This window comes from Notamacropus eugenii, chromosome 5 (assembly GCF_028372415.1).
Source record: "Notamacropus eugenii isolate mMacEug1 chromosome 5, mMacEug1.pri_v2, whole genome shotgun sequence".
NCBI lineage: Eukaryota > Metazoa > Chordata > Mammalia > Diprotodontia > Macropodidae > Notamacropus > Notamacropus eugenii.
Window position 1 is genome coordinate 51141674 of NC_092876.1, and position 23767 is coordinate 51165440.

The 23767-nt window shown below is 47.4% G+C and overlaps 1 protein-coding gene across 1 annotated transcript; it reads left to right on the forward strand.

Moving 5' to 3' along the window:
* Positions 1 to 7091: 7091 nt before the first annotated feature.
* Positions 7092 to 23602, forward strand: AGTRAP (angiotensin II receptor associated protein). The gene is made up of 5 exons (XM_072608887.1): positions 7092 to 7331; positions 15872 to 15906; positions 19443 to 19548; positions 21468 to 21666; positions 22869 to 23602. The coding sequence occupies exons 1-5, from the start codon at positions 7305 to 7307 to the stop codon at positions 22985 to 22987; spliced, it is 486 nt and encodes a 161-aa protein (XP_072464988.1). The 5' UTR covers positions 7092 to 7304; the 3' UTR covers positions 22988 to 23602.
* The last annotated feature ends 165 nt before the right edge of the window (positions 23603 to 23767 follow it).

Sequence of the window (23767 nt, forward strand, 5' to 3'; positions counted from 1 at the left end):
CTAAATGGTTCTGTGGATAGAACCTGGAGCTGGAGTCAGAAAGACCCAGGCTCAAATACAAACTCAGATATTTTATTAGTGCTACGATCCTGGGCAAGTCACTTAACTTCTGCTGCCACAGTTTGCTCACCACTAAAATGAGTATAATAACAGAATCTGCCTCCCAGGATTGTTGTGAGTCTCAAATGAGATAATGGCTGCAAAGTGTTTACTTAGCCCAGTGCCTGACACAGAGTAAGTGTTTATAAGTTTTTATTTCCTTCTTTCACTTAACCTCTCTGAGGTTCTCAGTTTCTTCATCTGTAAAATGAAGGTGTTGGACCAGATGGCTTTTGAGGTCCTTTCCAGTTCTAAATCCAGGATCCTTTTAACTGTCTTAGAGTCTCTTCTCCTTGACTGTGCCAAAGGTCCCCAAGTCTCATCCAGTCAGACACATCCGTCCACCCACAAGAGGAGCTCAAGAGGGAAGGGTGTGGGATTCCATCCACATTAGTTTCAATAACCAAAGCTACCCTCCTCCTCTCTCTGACATCTTTAATGTAATTTTCTTCTCATGTTTCCTGTTGCATTGGTTACTACCTACCTTCTTGGAAGGAAGCAAGAGGCAGCAGCAAGTGAAATATTTTGATGATTGGCATGGAGATGCGCTCCATGGAACAAGGATAAACAGCCCAATCACCAACGAGTACAATCGATGCTAAGCACAGCAACCAGAAGGAACCTGGTTATTTTGGTATCTTTCATGTCCATGCAGTCATGAAGGCACTGTCAGAGTCTTTGGTTCCATTATGCATATCCCTATACTATAAACAAGGATAAATGAATGAAATAACTTCCAAGGGGATGAAAGGACCAGCCCGAACTCAGGCAAAAATGGTGGGGTTGGAACTCAACTGAGCTGGAAGTAGGTTGATTGGAGATGAGCCAGGCTAGGAATTCTCCATTTAGTGCAAGTCAAAAAGTGATATTCTCCTAAATTTAGTCTCCATGAGATTTCCTGAGATGTGACATGGTAGATAGAGGGCACGTCTTTTAATCAGGAAGCAAGAGTGTAACTAGGGCAAGGTCAATGATGCTTCTCTCCCAGAGTGTTGAATTTTGAGTGCACTGGCAGCACTTTTCATCCTTCAGTAGCTTAGAAACAAAAGAGCTTAGCCTCTAGTTATAAAAAATATTGATAATTGGATTACTCCATGTAATGCCCAGCTCTATCCACTTCACTACCCAGCTGCCTCAAAGCACAATATAACTATTAATTATTATTACTCTTTGCTAATTATAAAACAAATATCAGGAAGGAAAACCAGATAATCATCCAGCTGTGCTTCCTTTGATTGAGTCCCTTCTCCTTTCTGGGTCTCAGTTTCCCCATCTGTGAAATGAGGGGATTAGACTACATGATCTTGAAGGTCCCTTCCAATTCTAAAGTTGGTGACCCTTTGATCTCAGTTGGAGAGGGAGCTTCTCTCTCTGGTTGCTGCAGAGGACAAGCATCCCTAATTCAGCACCTCTGCATCCCTAACCACTTCCCTCAGAAGATTTGGTTTCCTTCCTTCCTTTGGACAATAATCAGCCTGTTTTACTGCTAAGTTTTAAAACTGCTCAGTGGTTTGAGGGAGGAGGAGGGCTTAGTCACAGACAAAAGAAACAAGGCATTGGGTCTGCTAGCTGCAAAAGAGGTTGCTTGGACTAGGATAACAATCCCATCACATACAGTCTATCACATCCAATATTTTCTTGATTTTCTCTCCTCCGCTTGCTTTATAATGTCCTGATTGCCTGTTTCCTCCTGCTATCACTCCCTGGGTGAAATGAAAGATAATCACATCTCCAGACAGAGACAAAAAGCAACACTGGAGAAGAAAGCCCCAGATTTATGCAGATACACACACAAAGAGCCAAGTGTATCCCTGTATCCATGACCTGCAGAAATGAAACAACTGAGAGATAGAACAGTGATTGACTCATTGCCCCAGCATAATCTAAAGGCCAGGAGCTTAATCTCCCAGGTCGGGCTGTTCTGTTCTCATGGGTGTGATTGGCAGTGACTTCCCAGAATAGTTTGTTCTTTAGTTAGTGAGGCATTTGCATGGATTTATACCCTGAATAAAGGCCTTCCCAGGCAGAAGCCTGCTTATTGTCCTTGTTTTTTTTTTGTTTCATGTTACTTCTGCTTTAATGCTAATGGTTAAAATAACAAGAGCTAGCATCCATATAGCACTCTAACGTTTGCAAAGCTCTTTACAAATAGTATCTCATTTGAATCTCATAACAACTATGGGAGCTAAGTGCTATTAATATCCCCAGTTTACAAAAGAGGAAACTGAGTCAGTGATTTATCCAGTCACACAGCTAATGTGTCTGAAGCTGGATTTGAACTCAGGTGTTTCTGACTCCAGAACCAGCACTCTAACCACTATACCACCTAGCTGAACTATGTCATTCTGAGAACCAATAAAATCAAATCTTTCCATGTGGCCCAAATCTACTTTTCCAGCTTCAATTTCCAATGTACAGTCAAACAGAATTCATTCACTGGATAAGTATGCTTTCTTAGAACTTAAGAACTCCAGCTAAATCTAATCCAACATTCATTAATTAAACTAAAGCAGTCATCAAGGTAGTGAAGGAGCCAGTATGTTGTACTTGAAGTCAGGAAGATCTGAGTTCAAATCCTGTCTCAAATACTTCCTAGCTGTGTGACTTTGGGCAAGTCACTTGTAACCTTTGTCCATCTCAGTTCCCTCATCTGTAAAATGAGTGGATTGTAATAGCACCTCAAATAGTGGTCATACAGATCAAATGAGATAATATGTACATAAATATGTATATATATAAACTTATATGTATACATATGTAAAACATTTTGCACTATGAAAATTGCTAGCTATTATTAAGCCCCTATTGTGAAAGGAAAGAGAAAGATGATAGTTTGAGGGAATAGTAGATTGTAAGGGTTTTTTAAGACTTGGGGAGACCTGGGCATATTTGCAGGGAGCAGGGACGAAACCAGTAGATACAGATATTGAAGCTTCAAGAAACAGGGGATAATTGTGGGAACAATTTGCCAGAAGAGACAGGAGGGGACAGGAGCAAAAGTTTATACTGAAGGGTTAACTTTGACGAGAATTATCATGCTCTTTTCATTAAAGACTAGACTAACGGAGGAGAAATTGGCTATGATGACAAAAGATTTTGAGATGTAGAGAAAAGGGAAAGAGAGAACTCACATAGAGTGGCCTCTATTTTTCTCAGTAAAGCATAAGAGATCTGCTGACAAGGTAATGCGATGGACGGTAGAGGAAGCCTGAGGAGAAAAGAAATGGTCTGGAGACTTTGACAGAGAATGAATTAGCGTTTTAATAATTCATCTATGGCCTTAATAGCAAAGAAACAAATTTCTCTCTGCACCTTTGTGGATTTTTCTCTGAATTTTTTTCTTTGCCACAGGAAGGAAACTCAAAAGAATAAATCTAGCAGCACCCTCATTTTACCTAAGAGACAATGAGACAGTTAAGTTCTTATGGTAAAAAGCCTGTGGACTGGAAGTTCAGCATGTCAGCAAGGTGATATGGCTGCTCCCAAACCAAATTGGGTCATGGAGTTAGGACCAGAAGGGACCTCATCTAGTTCAAATCCTTCATTTTAGAAATGAGGACACTTGGGTCTCAGGAAAGTGAAGTTGGCTTGTCTAAGGTCATACCAAGAGCAAATGAAAGAGTCAGGGTTTGAACTGCAGACTTCTGATACTGTATCCAAGATGCTTCCCCTCCATAATATACAGACCTGATGAAACCTAGGGCTTTGGTAGCTACTGTAACAGTATCTAAAACAAAGGAGGCGTAGCCCTGCTCTGTTGTACACTCCTTACTTGATGAAGGAGATTGAATAAACTCCCATAATTCCAAGATAGATCCCAAGAACTCAGATCATTCTCCCCTCCTGCAAGTATGCACAAAATTCAGGAGTCTACTATTCAGGTCTATGTGTTTTCCAACCTTGAATTACCTCCAATTCTTTGTGCGTGGAGTTGATTTGTGACTCCCTCCCTATCATCCCCTTAACTCCCAGCTTACACTTCCAGCTGTAAATCTCTCCCAGAGAACTCAGTACTACATCCTCTGCCCCCTCTGGGAACATAATTTTACTTTCCCTGAATCCAGCTCGACTGGTTCTAACTTGCTGCCCCTCCTACGCTTCCAGCACCAGCATTAGCTGGTTGGGAATGAATATAGTATCAGTTCTTTGAACTAAACAGATCATCCCTTGTCCTTCATCCTGCTCTGGGTCTCGCCTCCCCCTTCCTAATCTAACACAACAAAGCCCTGGGTCCTTTTCTTACCTCAGGGTACAGAGGCCTGCTGGGTACTCTTATTATTTTACTCTTTTAACCTGTGGCCCATGAATTTTTTATCCCCACATATTCTCATGAACCTATCACTTTTTATGCTCTGGGATGATGATACAGACAAATGAGGATAAGAGTCTTGCCCCCTTTCACCCAGAAAGACCTAGATAGCATAAACAGGGTATGTAGAAATTTGTAGGCCCTCCCCATAAGTACAGCTGACATTTATAGAGAGAGATTGAAGAATCACCATGCTCTTTCTAAGCATTATCTTATTTAATCCTTATAACTGTCCTCAGCAGTAAGCACTACGTTTTACTGAAGAGAAAACAGGATCAGAGAGGTGAATTTGGTCTCACACATGGTCTCGCAGTCAGAAGTATCAGAGGTAGATTTAGAGCCCAGGTTTTCTTGACCCCACAATTAATACACTTTTCAATATATCTTGTCAAACAGTGAAAAAAGCAATTGACAAGCATTTGTTAAGGACCTGCTATGTGCTAGGTACTAGAAATAGAAAGGCAAAAATGAAACAGTCCTTGCTCTCCAGGAACTAACATTTTATTCAGGGAAATTTGTACAAAGAAAATTGAAAGGAGAGTGCTGACTCATTATCAGAAGATCAGAAAAGGCCTCATTTTTGAGGTTGATCTTGAAATCCCATAAATTGTTAGTACAGTGGAATCCTACCATGTGGGATTTAACCTAAATCCTACCTTAACAAGCTTATATGAGAGGTATTTAAATACCCCTTTCCCTTTAGATCTGCCATGTCTTTGACTGCACCACAAGGGTAGGGATGGCTGGGAGAGACAGGACCATAGAGATGAAGAAGCAATGGAATGAGGAAGAGGGATAGGGAAAAATAAACTATTCAGTTGTGCTTATATGATTTGTGGGTGCCACATGTCTGTAGGCTCCCAGAAAAGGGTTATCTTGCTTAATGAAGAGAATATTGGACTTGGAAGCAGAAAACCCCAATCCAAACCTCTTCTCTCCAACCATGACTAGCTGCATGACCAAAGATAATTCACTTTAACCTCTGAGCCTCAGTTTCCTCATCTGAAAAATGGATATAATACCTACAGTACTTCACTGGGTCATTGGGTGGAAAGTGCTTACAAACGTGTTGTTGTCTTGGAGAATTTACCCTTTTCAATATTTTAGTTTCAACCAGGACTGAATAATCTACTTGATTAAGGAGACTGAATAAACTCCCATAATTCCAAGACAGATCCCAAGGACTCAGACCATTCTCCCCTCCTGCGAGTATGCACAAAATTCAGGAGTCCTCCTTGAATTATTGGGGAAATGCTCATGTGTCTCCTGGATGAAGTTGACAGTATTCATCTCACAGTGAAAATTATCCTGACTCTCCCTCATGTGGGTAGGGAAAGGCAACCATGCCTTTTCACAACGCTCCCATAGTACAGCTGTGAGGGACAGAATGTGAGCCCAGTCAGGCATTTGTCCCATTCCCTAGCCTTCCAAAGCTGTGTTAGGCTTTCCTTCGGAAAAGCTGTTGCAGTTTTCCTTTCACATGGTATATATTTGACATGGTTTATTAGGAACTCTTTCAAAAGGATTCAGGGCACAGGAAGAAGGGCAGGGTTTTGGTTCTGATACGAACACAGTTCTCCTAGGGCTAGGTTTCTTAACATTTTGTGACACAGAGCCATCTCAGCCTGGTGAAACCTATGGCTCTCTTCCCAGGGGGAAAAACTTTAAATAACTGAATGCCAAATTTCAGTTCATTTGAAAATGCCAAAGACTTAGTGGTGAGAGAACCTCATTTTTGGAGTCTCCAGTAACTGTGGTTTGTGGAGGAGTTGGGGCCTTCCTTATCTACAGTGGCACCTGAAGGGTCTCATCTCATTGAGCCCTTCCCCTGGAGCAGGGTTGGGCCAGTGCTCTGGAGCTCTTGGACTCACCGGTCTATCCCTGGCATTTGTTGGACAGCTGTTACCTCTGGAGGTGGGCAGGGGATGCCGGTTGGCCCTTCTCCACCAGGGTTGCTCCCTACATGATGGCTGTAGTATACCAGAGGATGGCAGGGGACTTACAGATTCTTTTATCAGTCTTCCATCCCATACATGAACAACTGAGACAGATCAGGGAGGAAGGATGGGGGCGGGGGGCGGTTGGAGAATGCCCTTCCTCTTCTACAGGGTGATGGAAGGGCCTGCCTAGAACTTCTGGGCCTGGTGATCAGGGGGAGGAAGAGGGGCAGAAGACGACTTGCCCTAATTGGGTGCAGCAGGAGAGAGGGAGACAGACAGACAAAGACAGAAACACAGACACACACCCAGAGAGAACCACAGACGGACAGACGGACGCAGAGCTAGAGAGGGAGCATGCGTGCGTGGCCCGAGCCCGGGGCTAGGCCAGGGGGGAGCAGGGACAGAGCGCCCCTGGCCGCAGGGGGGGCAGACGCCCACCAGGGGGTGGCAGGTGTTGGGAAGGGAGGGGGCGCGGCTCCCCCAGACTCGCTCCTGCCCACAGCCCTTCGCCCTCTCTCCCGAGCCTCAGGGGTCCATCCTTAGGGCCAGGGGCGGCCCGAGATGAAGGGAGAACCTCAGGTGCGGGCCGGGCTCGGGGGCCTCCAGGCCATCCCTCCCTAGAGAAGTCTCCGCCCAATGTCGAGGCGGGGGGAGGGGCGGGGGGAAGGGCGGGGGGAGAGCTGGGCTCGCGCCGCCCGGCCGGAGGGGGAGGGGCGCAGCGCGGTGCAAGGTGACGCCGTCTCCTAGCAACCAGCCTCGGCTCGCGGTCACGTGCACAGGCCGTGGGTCAGGTGGCCAGGCCGCCCGAGCCGGACCTAGGGGGAGGAGGCGGGGCCGGGAAAGTTTGTTTCCCAACTTTCCGGGTAGAGTCCGATCATCCGCAGCCGCAGCCGCAGCCGCAGCCCCGCCGCCGCCCCCTTCTCCGCCGTCCGGTCCCGGCCCCGGCTTGGCCTGGGATGGAGCTGCCCGCCGTGAACCTCAAGGTAGGGCCGCGGGTGGAGCGGGGCGGGCCCGGGGACGGAGGCCCGAGAGGGACAAAGGGGTGCCCGGGGCGGAGGGGCGTGGAGGAGAAGAGGGGGCCGAGAGGAGGGAGAGGACGGGGACGGGAAGGGGCTGAGAGATCGACCGAACGGGGAAACTGAGGCCCGCCCGGGGTCACCGAGGCTGGGATGCCCGCAGCTGGGTCAGACCCGCTCCAAGTCGTGTGCCTTGCGAGCCAGGGAGGGCCACTGAGGAGAGAGGAGGCGGAGGGGGCATGGGGCCGGGAGGAGAGGGGAGCCCGGGGATCAAGGGGGGCAAGGGAGGGCCGCCGAGGAGAGAGGAGGCGGAGGGGGCGTGGGGCCGGGAGGAGAGGGGAGCCCGGGGATCAAGGGGGGCAAGGGAGGGCCGCCGAGGAGAGAGGAGGCGGAGGGGGCGTGGGGCCGGGAGGAGAGGGGAGCCCGGGGATCAAGGGGGGCAAGGGAGGGCCGCCGAGGAGAGAGGAGGCGGAGGGGGCGTGGGGCCGGGAGGAGAGGGGAGCCCGGGGATCAAGGGGGACAAGGGAGGCGCCTGGAGAAGTTATCCAGGCCTAGAAAACCGGCCCCACCTGAGCCTGGGGAGCATGTGCTCCAAGCGACACCCCCCCCCCCCCATCCAATCCGCCTGGGAGCATATAGATATAGATATCTATAGATAGATATATGTACACACGACCTCGCAGCATGTTTTACCCAGTTTACTGAAGACTGAAGAGCGAATGAGGAGGAGACGGCAGAAGTTTGGGGTGTCGCTTAAGAATTTGGCAGCTTTGGCATTCATTTGTACTTTGCTTTAAAAAAACTGTATAAGGTAAATTTTAGGGGAATTTGTAACCTGTGACAGGCTGCTTCTGGGTAAGTTTTCTTGCTGTCGCAGAAATCTTTAGTAAAACTTCCATCTTTTCTCTTCAAACATTCATGGTGTCAGAAAGTGGGATTTAAACCCTACACCTCCCTAAGGAGACCAGATTCATGAACCATCACATTTACGTATATATGTATGTGTATATATGTACATATGTATGTGTATATATATTTATCAAGGTGGATAAGCATGTTGAACTTGGAGTCAGAAAGATGTGTCCTGCCTCAAACACTAGCCTTGTGATCATGGGCAGGTCACTTAACTTCCCTGGACCTCAGTTAGGCCATCTGCAAAAATGGGTCCTGTGTATGAGGTGTAGCACCCACTTCCGGGCATTTGTTGTGAGTCTCAAAGAAGGTCATCTAGCTAAAGGGCTAGGTCATAGATTTGGAGTTGTTAGAACTAGGGACCAGGGATTAGAGGGAGGAGAGCTTTAGGAGGGAGAGAGGGGACCTGGAGCTGAGGGCAGGCTAACCAGGCCAGTTCCCTTATATCAGATAAAGGACAAGAAGGAGAGAGGATCAGGGAACTGAGGACAGGAGGGTTTTGAGGAAAGAGGGAGACAAAAGGGTAAAGGATGAGGAAGATGGAAGTCTTAGGGAATGTGGGGGCTGGAGAGGTGCGGAGACAGCAGGTGGGGTCTGAAAGAATGAGGACAAAGGGAGGAAGGGGGCCAGGGGATGGAAGTCTACGCTGGGGAGGGCTAAGGGCCTCCTTAGCAGGAGAGGAGATGGGGAGTGGGGCAGCTGGACAAGGCAGAGTTCTTAGGGGTGAGGGAACCTAGAAACTGAGGAGGAGGAAGCCCAGTGGGCAGATGGGAGAGAGTCCCTGGGAGTGAGGGGTAGAAAAGCTTAGAATGAGTTATGGGGGAGGGGGACAGCCTGGGGGAGGCAGGGTGTGGTTGGAGAGGAGGCCCTCAGGTTTTCCCTGACCAGCCCCCATTCCTGGGATACTTCTCCTCTCCATCTCCATCTTCTCCCTGGCTTCCTCCAAGACCCAGCTAACATTCCAGCATCTGGAGGAAGCCTTTCCCCATCCTGTCTCAGTCTAGCCCCTTCCCTGTGTTGACCCTCCCCACATGTCCTGGACTTAGCTCCTGAGCATGGAGGTTTGCATGTTATTTTAGATGTTAGGCTGCGAGCCCCTTGGCCAGGGCCTGGTGTTTTCCTTCCTTTGGATCTCCAATGCTTAGCCCAGTGCCTGGCACAGAGGAGGCCCTCACTATATGCTTGTTGACTGACTGCAGTGGAATCATGAGGGAGAGGAGGAATGGAGAATTAGGAGGGAAGTGATTGGGTGGAGGAGATAGAGTTGACAGAACTGAGAAACCAGGCTATGGGTTTCTATGGGAATAAGAAAGAGATCGACTGAATGGGGAAACTGAGCACAGAGCGGGTTAAACGGCTCACCCAGGGTCACCGAGGCTGGAAAATGCCTGCAGCTGGGCATATAGGATAAGGAAGAGCAGATGGGGTGGCTGAAAGGCTAAGGGACAAAAGGAAAACTGAGGAGCAGAGGGGGAACCAGGAGGGAAGCCATCAGGGGACAGAGGGATGCCATCCAGGTGCAGAGGGAGGAAGATTCTGGAGCTTAGCACCAGGCCTGGTACATGGCAGGCACTTAAATACTTGTTGACTTCTTGACGATTTGGATATAAGTGGAAGGACACAGATGGAGGGAAGAAGGAACTGAGACTACTGGAGGCTCGATGGGCTTGTTTAGAAAGAAAAGGGCTGAGTACCCTGTGATCACAGGCCTGGGTACTTGTCCTAGGCTCCTCTAACCTACAGACCTCCCATGGGGACTTTCTGAAGAAGAAGAAGGGCTGGGGATTGCAAAAAGGAGAGGACCCAGCCCATCCCAGCAACCCCACCACTCCCACCTCCCTGCAGCTCTGGCCAGGGAGAGCACTCTCCATTTCCAGGAGCCTTTGCTTTCACTGTCCAATTACTGCCCTGGTTACTTATTTGTCCCCATTGTTTACTTAGACCAGGTTAAGAAAGTCGTGACTAATGAAACCCCTTTTTCATGTTAAAGCATCTAGCTGTGACTATGCCTAAAAATGCTGCTCTTGGGGGTGGGGGTCCCTCACTTCCGACATCCTCCTCTGCCCTAGACCCGACCCACCCCCAGGGCCATGCTTATTTGTTCTTCCACCAACACAGAGATAAGGGCTATTAATCAGGAAGGCTGACTCTTGGCCCAGGGTCAAGGGCCCACTCATTTCTTGTATTGGAGACAGTGCTAGGACAGCCTAGACTGAGGTGTTTCCCCGCTCCATGATAGCATTTTTACCCAATAATGATAAGAATATAATATTAATAATCATAGCTAGCATCTCTATAGGACTTAGTATGTGCCAGGCACTGTGCTGATAAGTACTTTACAAATATTATCTCATTTGATCCTCACAACAACCCTGGAAGGTAGGGGCTATTATTTTCCCGCATTTTAGAGATGAGGAAACTGAGGCAAACAGAGGTGAAGTGACTTGCTCAAGGTCACACAGCTAGGAAGTGTTTGAGGTCAGATTTCAACTTGGGTTAAGGCCTAAGGCCTAAGGTTCTAGACTACAGTGTCCTGTGAGCACAGTGGTGTGATCCTAACCAAGAACTATTGCAGGTGTTATTGTAGTTTGGAAGGTTGGACCAGGTTATGTCATTTGGGAGGTAGGGAAGACAGGTCTGAAGACAGGGCAGCCTTTTCTCAGTCATCACCATGTTCGCATGTCCTTCCTAGAGTGGGCAGCACCTTGGAGTGGGAGCTCGTTCCAAAATCTGTTGGAAGAAAGCGGAAGGATATTTTAGGGTTGACATTTGGCCATGGAAAAATGCCCAGAGATCAGAGCTTTGAGGTTTGGGGCCAGGATCAAAGAGTCTCATCCAGGCCTTACCTTTCCATAGCCCTGTCCTAGCCACTTGGGAGGAGGGCAGCCCAGTCCCTGCCCTCATCAAGCTTATGCTCAGTTAGGAAGACAAGAGAAGCACATGGGAACATGTGATCACCCTAACCCTAAACTACTTTTCTTTTAAAAGGGGCCTGTATGGTTTTTTTATCTTTAGGGTTGAACATGAAGCTTTAAGTGTCTTGTCTTTTCATCATTAGTTATGCTGGGTTAGTAGCTGTCAGATTTATTCCTTTTCATGATTCCCATTTCCAGTGGGATCCTTGATTGAGAAATGTAATCCAGTCTGAGCTCTGCATGTTTCACCTGTAGAAAATCCCGTGACAGCATCCGATGCATGGCCGGTGTTCTTGGGGAAGCCGTTCCTAAACAGAAATGGCCTCCAACAAACCAGAACATCCAGTGTGGGGGCGTGACATTTTTTGTTCTTTTACAAAACATGTAAACCAACTCCTTCTCCTCCAATGCAGTACACTTCTGATAAAAAGAAATGTAGAGAAGATAATGGAGAGGCCGGGTTAGGAAAGAGTCGAACAGTCATCAGAGCTACTTTTGTATGGTGCTTTAAGTTTGCCAGGGGCTCTCCTCGTAACCCGGAGAAGTAAGGAGTCTGTTTCCCTCCTCATCAGGATGAGCAAATTGAGACTCAGAGTGGTTAAGTGACTATCAAGATGATGGAGCTAATAGATGGATAGGCAGGAATAAAACCCAGGGCTTCAGATTCCAGTTCCTTCACTATTCATTCTGCTTTGTTGTCTCTCAAATCATAGAACCCATCTTCCCCCTCCATTGTACTCCCTGGAACCCCTGTTTTGTGTTTCCTAAATGATTTAGAAACCCTGTTTTTTCTCCCCCATTTCATCCTCTTGCACTTATAAAACTAGGCTTCCCCTCAGAAGATCCAGCATCTCTCCCTGGCTGGCCCCTCTCATCTTCCCCACACGCTGGAGATGCTCCCGGTTTCTCACTGCTACCCCCAGGGCCATCCATCAGCAGCCTCTTCTCTGTTGAGGTTCACTCCATGCAGATATGCTCCCCTTTCTAGAACAAACTGTTGATACTCATCTTCTGCCCCAGAATGGAATCATTTTCTTTTCTCAAGGAACGGTTTTCTTGACTCACCACCATCTTTCTCTTCACCCCTATCCCCACCCTTATACTTGACTTAAAGATGAATATTGATGGGTCCTCAAATTCCATGACCTGCATCTTCTGTCCACCCTGGATACAACTCTCTGTCTCTGTCTCTGTCTCTGTCTCTGTCTCTGTCTCTGTCTCTCTCTCTCTCTCTCTCTCTCTCTCTCTCTCTCTCTCTCTCTCTCTCTCTCTCTCTCTCTCACACACACACACACACACACACACACACACACACAGACACACACGCACACACTCAGACCCTAGATCTCCTTATGACCTTCAAATGTTCTCTCTCCACAGTCTGAGCTCTGAAATTCCTGTATCAGGCCATACCACCCCAGCTTCCACCTCTCCTTGTGCCTGACCCTTTCTCACTTATTCTGGGCATCATCCCCTTCTCTCCTCCTTTGTCCCATTTCTCTCAATCCCTGTTAAAGGGGAGGGGGCTCCCTCCTTTGCTTTTGCCCTTGACCTCAACTCCTTCCAGCTCCTCTGGGTACTGGCTCCTGTAGTTCTGCCCTCTCTGTCTGATCTTCGGGCTCCTTCTGTGTACATGCTTCTTCCCAGCTGCCTCCCTCCAGCTTCTCTAAACTTTGTCTTGAGCCTTCAAGCTCTGTCCTGTGTCTCCCTTCGTGCTGCCACTTGACTGCCTCACACTTATCTCTTAGCTTGTGACAGGCCGGCTGGGAAGCTGACCACTCACTGAAATTGCTCTCTCCAAGGTTACTGGTGGGGAAGAGGGGCCCTGTGGTGGGAAGGGTGCTGAAATCAGGAGTCACAGGACCAAATTTCAGCCCTGCCTGCTTTGGAGAAGGGAAGGGAATAAGTCTTTTAGAGCACCTACTTTGTGCCCAGCACTGTACTAAGGGCTTTACAAATAGTACCTCAATTGATCCTTACAACACCTCTTATGAGGTAGGTACTATTATTTTCCCCCATTTTACATATGAGGAAACTGAGGCAGATAGTTCTGCCTAGTGTCGTAAAGCTCCTAAGTGTCTGAGGTTGGATTTTAACTCTAGGTCAGTGCGCTGTGTACTATGGTGCTCCTAGGGACCTTAAAACTTAGGCTCAGTTTCCTCAACTATAAATTGAAGGGTTCAGACTCAGTGACCTCTGAGGTCTCTTTCAGTTCTATGTCCATGTTCCTCTCATCTCTTAATTGCTGAAGTGAACGGCCTTATCTTGTTCATCATCCTTTTGGACCCTTCCTCAGTTTTTATGACACTTTTCCTTCCAGGTTCTTCTCCCTCTTAGTTTGACACCCCCCCACCCAATCCCACCCCTCCATTCTTGGTCGGGGTCTCACAGTTGTAGGCCCCTGGAACCACAACTCTGCCTTCTCCTAGCCAGAAGGACAAACCCAAAGCCCAGCCCAAGGCCAGACTGACTCAGAGGTGCTTGTCCTGTGAGAAGTCACGGCACTGGAGATGTGTAAGGAAGGGATTTGCATCTGATTCTCTTCTCTGTAAAACTGGGATAATCATACCTGGCCGACCAACCCACCAACCTCCCAACAGTGTGGTGAGCCCCAAGTAAGGAAGCACCTGTCAGGGTCTCAGTGTTAGTACAGACTTCCTCTTCACTCAGGTTTCCCCCTCTGCTGTCACCCCAGGCTTCTTTCCCACTCCCAGCTGATATCCATCCATCCATACATACATACATGAATACGTATGTAGATTTTATAGATATGTTTCTGTATGCCTACGTATATGTGTGTGTGTATACACATACCTACACATACACATACATCTGTAACCAAGACATACACTTTGCTACTGTGTGGAAAAACTCAGCATCTCCTTGGTTACCGAATTTGTGTTGCTAATGATAATCCTCTAGCTCCCCCTTGGAAGACCTTTCCTGAAAAGGGAAAGGGGTTGATCTTTGGGGAGCAGCTCTTTAGCTCATCTCCAGAACAAGTGGGCCCTGGCTCTTCCAAGCTGGAAGCTAGGCCTGCTGAAAGGTTTGCTGCTGTTTTCTTTTCCCCTATTGGCCAGATCCAGCAGGCCAGGATGGAGCATATGAAATAGAGGTTTCTGTGCCAGCCAGTTTCTTCCAGTTCAAGGACCTTGCATGGTTTAGTAGAATGAGCAGATTTAGAGTATCTGCCAGGTGCTAGCTCCACATCACAGGCAATGGGGTCTTAGGACCACCTTACCCAAGCGACTGGCCTAAGGTCACTGAGTGAGCAGCAGTGCCAGGATGCTCAGCTTTAAAAAGAAAACAACTTTTCATGTGGTGGTGGTAGTGATGGTGGCTGTTGAGTCATTTTGGTCTTCATGGTCCCATTTGAGGTTTTCTTGGCAAAGATACTGGGATGGTTTGCCATTTCTTTCTCCAGTTCGTTTTACAGATGAGGAAACTGAGGCAAACAGGGTGAAGTGACTTGCCCAAGGTCACATAGCTAGTAAGTCTCTGAGGTCACATTTGAACTCAGGTCTTCCTGCCTCCAGGCACCACCTCAATGCCCCATTCCTGTAGTTAGGACGGGATTAAAGGAATCCTACAGGTGAATTATTTTGTAAACATCAGTCTCTTTTAAGTGTTTGTTTACAGGTCTGCTTGATTGGCTTGGAGTAGGGGAAGTTGTTCAAACTGAGTAGAGAAATTTCAGTCAGCCCTTGTGCCTCTGATTTGCCTGAACTTAGGGGTTGGTGCCAATCAAGAAACTCTGAGAAGCCAGGAGAAAGCCTTGATTTAACTTAGTGGGAAGATGGGCTTGGATGGAGGAGGCAGGAATGCCTCATCCCCTCTGATTCCATCTAATCTTGGGCTGCTAGTCCTCGCTGCACCAGCTCTCCCTCTGTGACCTTGGGCCAGGCCCTCGTTCTCCTTCAGCTTCCCTCAGCATCCTTGTTAGTAATAGGGAAATTGAGACTCTCGTGGCTGGAAGGGATGCACACATCATCCTTGTCCCTTTTTCATTTAAATTCTTGGACTGTCCACAGTAGGCTTCTAGACAACTTGGCAGTGTCCCTATTAACAACTGAGCCATATCTAGAGGAAGAAGGGGTTTGGAGCTGGGGCTGATCTTCAGCATCCGTGATGGTAGGGTGTGTGGCCCCCCACCCCAGCCAGGCCCATCTCATCCATGTAGTCTTGTGGATGCAGAGCTCTGTCCCCACCAGGCCTGCCTCCCATTCCCAGCATGCTGCACCTCCCACCTCAGCTGCATTCTCCTGAAGAAAAGAAGAAAAAAAAACCAATGCTTAAAGTCATGTTGGCCCAGGCTGTTGTCACTCAGACTGCCTTCTGATTCTGAAATCAGTCATCAACCTCATCTACCCAGCTAGGCTCCAAAGAACTGTCATGAGTGTTAGAATTAGCCACATAGCATGGGACTTGGGGCCACAAAGGAAGGGAAACAAGAGGGGCTTGAGATGGCCTGGCCCTGGCCTGCCACAGTGCCCTTCCTTGTCTCCCAGGCTGCATCATTCTGTTTCAGCGGTCTCTGGCAGGTCGCTCATTGAAGTGTTTGTTAGCCCTCTTCCTCCTCAGGATCTCATCACTCCAGTTTTCTCTTCCTGTAGTTTTTCAGACTCACTGACCCGTTTCTCTCTCTCTCTTCCTCCTCCTTCTGCCCCTTTGCTCTTGTAGGCCATTGTCCTGGTGCACTGGCTGCTGACGACATGGTAAGTCATCTGGAGATGAGCTTTCTTTTTTCGGAGGGGGGGCGGGGCGGTCTGTGGGAGCAGACATCTTAAGCAGGAATATTATAGAACTTTTGGAATAAAGCTAAGGCAGCTCTCAGAGAAGCATGTATCTCTTTGAAAACTTACATTACCACGTTGGAAAAGAGCATCAGGCACCAAACATAATTAAAAAGACGAGAAAAACAAAACAAAACAAAAATCCTAAAATACAAAAGAAAAATCAAAAATTAGAGTTAAATAGAAACATTTAAAAATAGACAATGTGAATAATAACCAGTTGATAAATAAAACATTAACTGACTTGATCCAAGAAAAAGAGAGGAAAGGCAGATAGTCAAAATAAAAAGTGAGTAAGATGAATTCACAACAGAGAAGGAAAAGAAGAAAATTATGAGACAAAAGGGACAGCTCGGTGGCACAGTAGATAGAGTACTGGCCTTGGAGGCAGGAGGATCTGAATTCAAATTCAGCCTGAGACACTTTCCTAGCTATGTGGCCCTGGGCAAGTCACTTAATTCTGATTGCTTCAAAAAAAAGAAAAGAAAAGAAAATTAGTACAAACTAGTGTACACAATTATATCAGTGAAATGGGTGAGTATCTACAAAAATAAAAAACACCCAAATTAAAAAAGCAAAGATCTTAAGTAATCCAACCTCAGTTTGGATAAAGATAAGCCAGCTGTAAATGAATTTTCAAAGAGAAGCAAAACTGGATCAGACGATTAATACTAACTAACATATGGCCTTATGATGTGCCAGGCACTATGCTCTGGGAAGTTAGTTATCAGCCCCATTTTACACTTGAGGAAATTGAGGCAAAAAGCAGTTAAGTGACTTGCCCAGGGTCACACAGCTAGAAAGTATCTTAGGGCAGATTTGGACCAGATCTTCCTGACTCCAGGCTGGGTGCTCCATCCAGTATGCCACCTAACCTGACGAACCCAAAAGAAGCAAAGCAGAAACATAAAACTCTAAACCGATCTTCCTAATGAATATGAATGCAAACATTTTAAGTTAGATCCTTGCAAGGAGATCACAACCACATAGTCAGTAATTTAACAGGAGGTCATTAGACTCACACCACGCGTACAGGATGATACTGATGAAGGCAACGATTTGCGTAATTAACCTAAATGACAAAAACAACCCATATTTCAGTGGATCCAGAAAAACCTTTTGACTAAATATATATAAGAAATAATCACATGAAGGTCCTTCATTATGATCAGCAGCATATGTCTAAAAGCAGACGTTAGGCAGTGTTCTCAGTGTAGAAACACCAGCAGAGCACAGGTGTAGACAGCAGTAATGCAGCAGCCCCCTCTTCCCTCTGTTAGCTGACACAATTCTAGAAATCCTCGCTGTCTTAGTAAAATAATAGAACAGGATTCAAAGCATAAACATCGGCAAAGAGAAGATAAAAGTCTCCCTATTTTCAGTTTGCCTGACACAGACAAACTGTAGGACAGTAGCAAGGAAACTATGATGAACGCTTCAGGAAAGTCACGGTACTAATGAGAGCTAACGTTTATGGAGAGCTTACTGTATACCAGACACCGGGCTAAGTGCTTTACAGTTTTCTCTTAGTTAACCCTCACAACAGCTCTGGGATGTGGGTGCTGCTATTATCCCCATTTTAAAGGTGGGGAAACTGAGGCAAGGAGAGGTGAAGTGATTTGCTAGGGTCACGCAGCTGGGAAGCTTCAGAGGCCAAATTGGAAATCAGGACTTTGTGACTCCAGCAGGATACAAACTAATCCACAGAAATGATCAGCATTTCTATACCAACAAAACCCAAAAAGAAACAATAATGAAGAATTCAATTCAAATAAACTACAAAATACCCAAGAGTTGGCCTACCAAGATATAGGCTACATTTGGGTAAATAAAACTACAAAACACTTTTTACAGACATAAAGGAAGAAGTTTTAAATAACTGTAGAGCTGTTCCATGTTCAGGATTAGACGATAATGCTAGAATAATAAAAATGACCGTGCTACCTAAATTATAGATTTAGAGCCATTCCATTCAAATGATCAGTCACATAACACTGGTTAAAAAAAATTGGGAATAAAATAGGTAAGGCAGAAACAATTCAGAACAGTAGACCAGTGTTGGATAAACTCAAGAACATAATTACCTAGAGGATGGAATCCATTTTTTAAATGAACGGCTAGGAAATCTAGAAAATGGGTTGACAGAAAACAGCCTTTGATCATCCTATGCCACTATAAATTCAAAAAGGATTCATGATTTGAATACAAAAGATCATATTGTTGAAAAAAGCAAAGGAGACAAAAAAGAGAATCTGTAACCAAACAAGGCATAGAGAAGATCCTAAAAGTTAAGTTGGACAACCTTAATTACACAAAAACTGAAAACTTTCAAACCCATGAGAATTAATGAAGATAGAGCAAAAAGAGAAACCTAAAGTGGGAATAGTTGACATCAAATATCGCTAGTAAAAGTCCAACATCCACTCTGCGCAGGAAATTGACACACATATAATACAAGATTCATTCCCAGATAGGCAGGCAAAGGATACATTTTTTAAAAAATGCACACTATAGGTGGCTTTTTGAAAATGTGCTCCAAATTATACAGCAATTAAAAACTTCAGTTAGTATAATGCTGAGGTTTCATCTCACATCTCAGAATTTGACAAAAACAAAATAGTGGTGAACAGTCAGTCTTGGTAGGATCATCTCACAAAAGTAGTGTGGGTAAAACTGTGACTTGTTTATCCAGTTTTTGCATATTTGGAATTTTGTAATCAGAATGACTGTCCCTATACACTTAAGAATCCATTTCTGGGCACACACCCCAAGGGGGACAAGACAGACTTTAACGGCCAACAGATTTCCAAGTATTTGTAGTGTCTTTGAGCCAACCAAGAGCAGGAGACAAAGCGGGCAGCTGCAGAAGGACTAAGTTAACCTGTAGTAGCTGAATGTGATGGAAGATGACTGGGTAGGAAAAAATGGCACATACGAGGAATTCAGAGAAAGATGAGGAGATTCAGCCTCAACAGATACAGCCTGAAATAAGCAGACCCAAAGGGACTGTACACACAATGCCTACCACACAGTAAAAGAAACGTTCCCTAAAAGGAAGGAAAGAAGCATATATTAAGTGCCTGCTGTGTGCCAGGCACCCTGCTGAGTGCTTTACAATTGTTCTCCCCAACGCAGAGTAAGCAGAGAAACCAGGACTGAGCTTGCAGAAGCGATGGTTAGATCTTCCTCAGGGGAGAATGTGGGAGACTATTCGGGTAGATTGTTTTATATACTGGTATATGTATTGGATGATTTTATATAACAAGGGAGGATTCAGTCTGGGTGGGGAGGAGGAAGGGCTTTGTTTAAGGAAATGACTGGCATAAAGAGTAAAGGTGTCAAGTGTATTTTTAAAAAATAATAAGAGAAAAGAGCTAAAGGCGAATGAGGTGGAAAAGTGAGAAGGGACCAATCTCAGCTATGAATCTGGTGGGATTGACTGTGCCTCCTTTTGCCAGGGGCTGTTTGACTTTCTCCAACTCCTATGCCTGGGCTAATTTCACCATCCTGGCCCTGGGGGTGTGGGCCATTGCTCAGCCAGATTCCCTGGATGCCATAATTATGGTGAGTTTAGGGACTGGGGGAAGGTTGGGTCACCCTTCCCCCTCCGGGAAACCTGGGTGCCTGGGGGCTGACAGCCCTGGTCAACCTTTATTTTCACTTTCTTCATTTCCTAATCGCAGTTATCCTCTAAGGCCCTGCACAGCTTCTTTGTTTCCCCACCCTTCCTTTCTTTCCTTGTATCCCTGGTGGCCAGACTTTCACTTTCAAAACCTTTTCCAAAGCACTTCCATCTTCAGCTCTTGCGCACTATTCACCAGCATCCTGGCTTCTCCTTTGGGAAGGAATGCTGGATGCCAGGTTCTTTGTTTCAATTTATCTGGCCTGGGCAAGTGGCACTTTCCAAGGCTGGCTTAATGGGCTCACCCCCTGTCTCACCCCGACACAACTCCATCTCCACCCCAGTACTTTTATAGTGAGATTTCCTTGCTTTCCTCAAAACAATGACCTTATCTTGAGGAAGGAAAGCCCAGGGATGCACAAACCCTCCTTCCTAGCACTGGTACACCACTGCCCTTTATGGGTGCTCAGTAAATACATCCATTCTACAAGGATTTCAGAGCATCTGTTCTGTGACCAGCGCTGTGTAGACGGACACTGGTGGAGGGGAGCAAGCCCCTAAGGATCTCACTATTTAATTGGTGTGACAAGAAATAAATGCCTTTCTTTCCTGAAGCAATTAGAGAATAAGACAAGACTCTCTAAGTGTCATGATAAGTGCTGAGGGTGGTGGAAAGGAGATGGGTTCTGAGCTGGGCCTTAGGAGATGAATACCACTGGAGAGGAAGAAAAGCGGCTCTAATGATGGAGAAGAGGAAAGGAGCCTTGATACAGTACAAATAACCAAACAGAAAATAAATGTTTGTTGAATTGGAAAAAGAGGAATGGGTGAAGGGGGAGGGCACTGGGTTAATCCAGGACCCAGTGTAGAATCTGGTGGCTGGGGATAGAAGCCTGTGTGAGCGGAGTTAGCCATGGGGCCCAAATGTGTGATTCTGGGGGTAGAGGGAACTTTCAGGTGCATCTACTCTGCAGCTCATAGTCTCAGTTACCCAAGCCTGAAATTAACTTGCCCAGGCTCCCAGAGTCAGCATTGCTAGAGGAAGGGAGATAAGGAGAGAGAAACTGAATGGACAAGGTGAGGTCTCTGCTGCCAGCCATACAGAGAGCCTGGGGAGCTGGGAGAAGCAGCCTCAGCAGGAAGGCTCTTCCTGGTGACAGCCAGCACCTTGCCTCTCTCCAGCTGCCCAGTGGGGATAATACCTGACAGGGTTTGGGGAGGCTTTGGTTTGGCAAACTTGGAGGCTCCAGACAAAAGCCACATGTTTTCTCTGCTGACCTGAGGGGAGGGGCAGGGCTCAAGGGGCCAGTCTGGCACGGTGAGTTCTTTGAGAAGAAACAAATGAGGTTTCTTGTCACTGGAGGCCTGACCTATGGGAGGTAGGAAGAAGAGTGAGCCCTTACCCCTCCATGGGAGGAAAGGACCAAAGCTAAGGCAGTTCTCCACCCAGCCCCCAACCTCCCAAGCCCTGTGGTCCACAGGCTTAGGGCACCTCTCACACTTCCTGTGCTTCTCTCTCCCCAAGCCTTTGAAAAAACCATTGATCCTTTCTGATTTATGCCAAGCAAATAATAATGCTGCCTTCTGTTTTCGGTCTTTTTTACGCCTTTTGAGGGTAAGATAGCTGAGTGACACTCATGACTGATTGGAGTTTGGAGAATGAACTCTCCCTGGCAGCCTGGCCTCTCTCAGAAGGCAGTATCAGGGCCCTTACCTGGCATTCCAGGACTGTATGGCCTGCTTTGCAGCTGTGGAATAGGCTAGAAGCCTGAGGCCTGGTATCCATAGGCTCCCCCAGCCCCAGCAGGGCCTGTGTCCAAGCTCTGCCCTACGGGTCCTGCCCACGCTTTGTATTTTGCAGTTTCTGGTCGGCCTTGCCATCACTATCCTCCTGGATATCATCTACATCAGCATCTTCTACCCGCATGGGATCCCGCTGTCTGACACAGTCCGCTTCAGCACAGGCATGGCCATCTTCAGCCTCCTGCTGAAACCTCTGTCCTGCCTCTTTGTCTATCACATGTACCGGGAGCGAGGGGGCGAGTTCATCCTCAACGTAGGTGAGATTGCCCGGTCTGGCTGGGCCACTGCTCTGGGCCCTGACTCCTCTCCTGGCCCTGCTTCTCAGTCCCTATCCCCCTTCTCCACCTGACAGCCCTGCCTTCCACACCAACTCCCTTCCCTGATGCCTGTGCCCCTCCCTTCGGTGGCCCAGGGTGGAGAACAGTGGGATTGGAGCTGAAGATGTGGGGATTCCATCTGTATTGCTCTGCCTTGGAAACCAAGAGTTTAGTTTAGTTTAGTTACTGTGGGGCCATGTCTCAATTGACTTCTTCCTCCACCAGAAGTTCCAGTTTCTAGGCCATGAAGAAAAGTTTACTTTCTTCCTCTTCTCTTTAGACAGTAGGAAAAGCAGATGAACAAACCTCAGCCTTCCGTTTGACCCTAACAGGCAGATATACGGTCCCAGCCTGGAGTCAGGCAGAACCTCGGGGTCCATGGAAAGGAACATTCAGGTGTAGGCTGAGCCTGGCCTCTTGGGCTAGCTATGAGGGTTCAGGGGCTAAAACAGGCCAAGCTCTGTCAGCTAAGCCTCCAGCCATGATTCATCCTCTGGACCTTTGCCAGGGCTCCAGGCTTCTTCCCTGTAGAAGTCTGCTCTACCAACCAGGGTGGGAGGAGGATCCTCAGACAGGGCCCAATGGAAGTACCTTCTCTGGTGTGGACCCTGACTTTCTCTTGAGGTCAGAGGGCCTTCATCTGCCCAACCTCTTCCCTGCATTGTCTCATGCATTCTCCAGCAGGCCTTTAGTCAGGGCAGGAGATATCTGTTGCAAAACAGGTGTTTTGCAGCACCACTTTCCATCCCATCATAGCCTGTCTCTCCTCCAAATGGGCAGCAAAGGTCATCTGGTCACCAACAGCAAGGGAACAGTGTTGTAAAACGCTCAGCACACTGCCTGGCACGTGGTAGGCCCTAAGAAAGGCTTCCTCCCTTCCCCTTTCCCCCTCATAGCCTCTGGATGTTACCCCAGATTCTAGGCCTGCCAGTGGCCCTCAGGACAGGGCCCACAGCCAACTGTGAAAGTAAGTAACTAAGTAAGTAAGTAACTAAGGAAAGTAGAACAGGCTCGATGAGGCTGCCACTTGGTCTTGGCATGAGAATCGCTGTGACTTGTTTCCCCAGTGGGAGGGGAGCAGGGGTTTGTGGGGAGAATGCCTTACTGACCATCCCCTTCCTCTCCTCAATCCACATGTCCAGGTTCCTTTGGCCCATCGCAAGAGCGTAATGCCTACCAGACCATTGACACACAAGAGGACCCTGCCTCAGCGCACCCTTATGCAGACCTGGAGAGCAAGCCAGCAGCTCGACCCTACTGACATCCCCCTCCCACTTGATGTCCCCAGAGATCTAAACTTCCCCCTCTCCTCCTCTAATGCTGGGCATTCATCCCTCTACACTGAAGACTTTCTCACTCCATTCCCCCCCTCATCCTTCCCTCTCAGAGTTTTTGAGCTTCTGGCACTGGATAATGTCTCCATCTCTGCTTTCCTTGGGCCAAGTGGGCTCATGATTGAGCCACAGTCTCTACTTCGGTTGTGAGCCACTTCCCAGGCTCTCAGCACCCCACTCCCCAAGGTCTTTCTTAGTCTTGAGAGCAATGATACTTTAATGCACTTTTGATAGGTTGAATTTGTCTGTCCCACCTCCAATGCCACACTGCCAAGTGCCTCGTCTGTGTCAGGGTCTCTGCAGCCCCAAGTGTGGCCAGTGAGGGTAGCCATCCTCACCCCCATAGGTGGGTGGCATTTCCCTAGAGGCTGGATATGGGGCAACAGTGAGGACAACCTTTCCCTCTGCTGCTTCCTCAGACACATTTATGGTTCCCCAGGGACCTCAGCTCCACTATGGATGCTCAGGTGGAGCCTCTGAAACACTGCCATTGTCTTCATTCCCTAAGTGCCAAGTTATGGCATTAAAGTTTGAGGAATCCAGTCACTGGGCTCTCTGTATTGTACAGCCATCTCCAGACTGGTACACCAGTTGTGGCTTCAGCACAGCGCCAGGAGGATGACCCCATTCTCAGAGGGGAGGCTTCCAAGTGTTTTTCATACAGAAATGAGAGATGTTGCCTCTACTGTACTTGAACAGGGGTATCC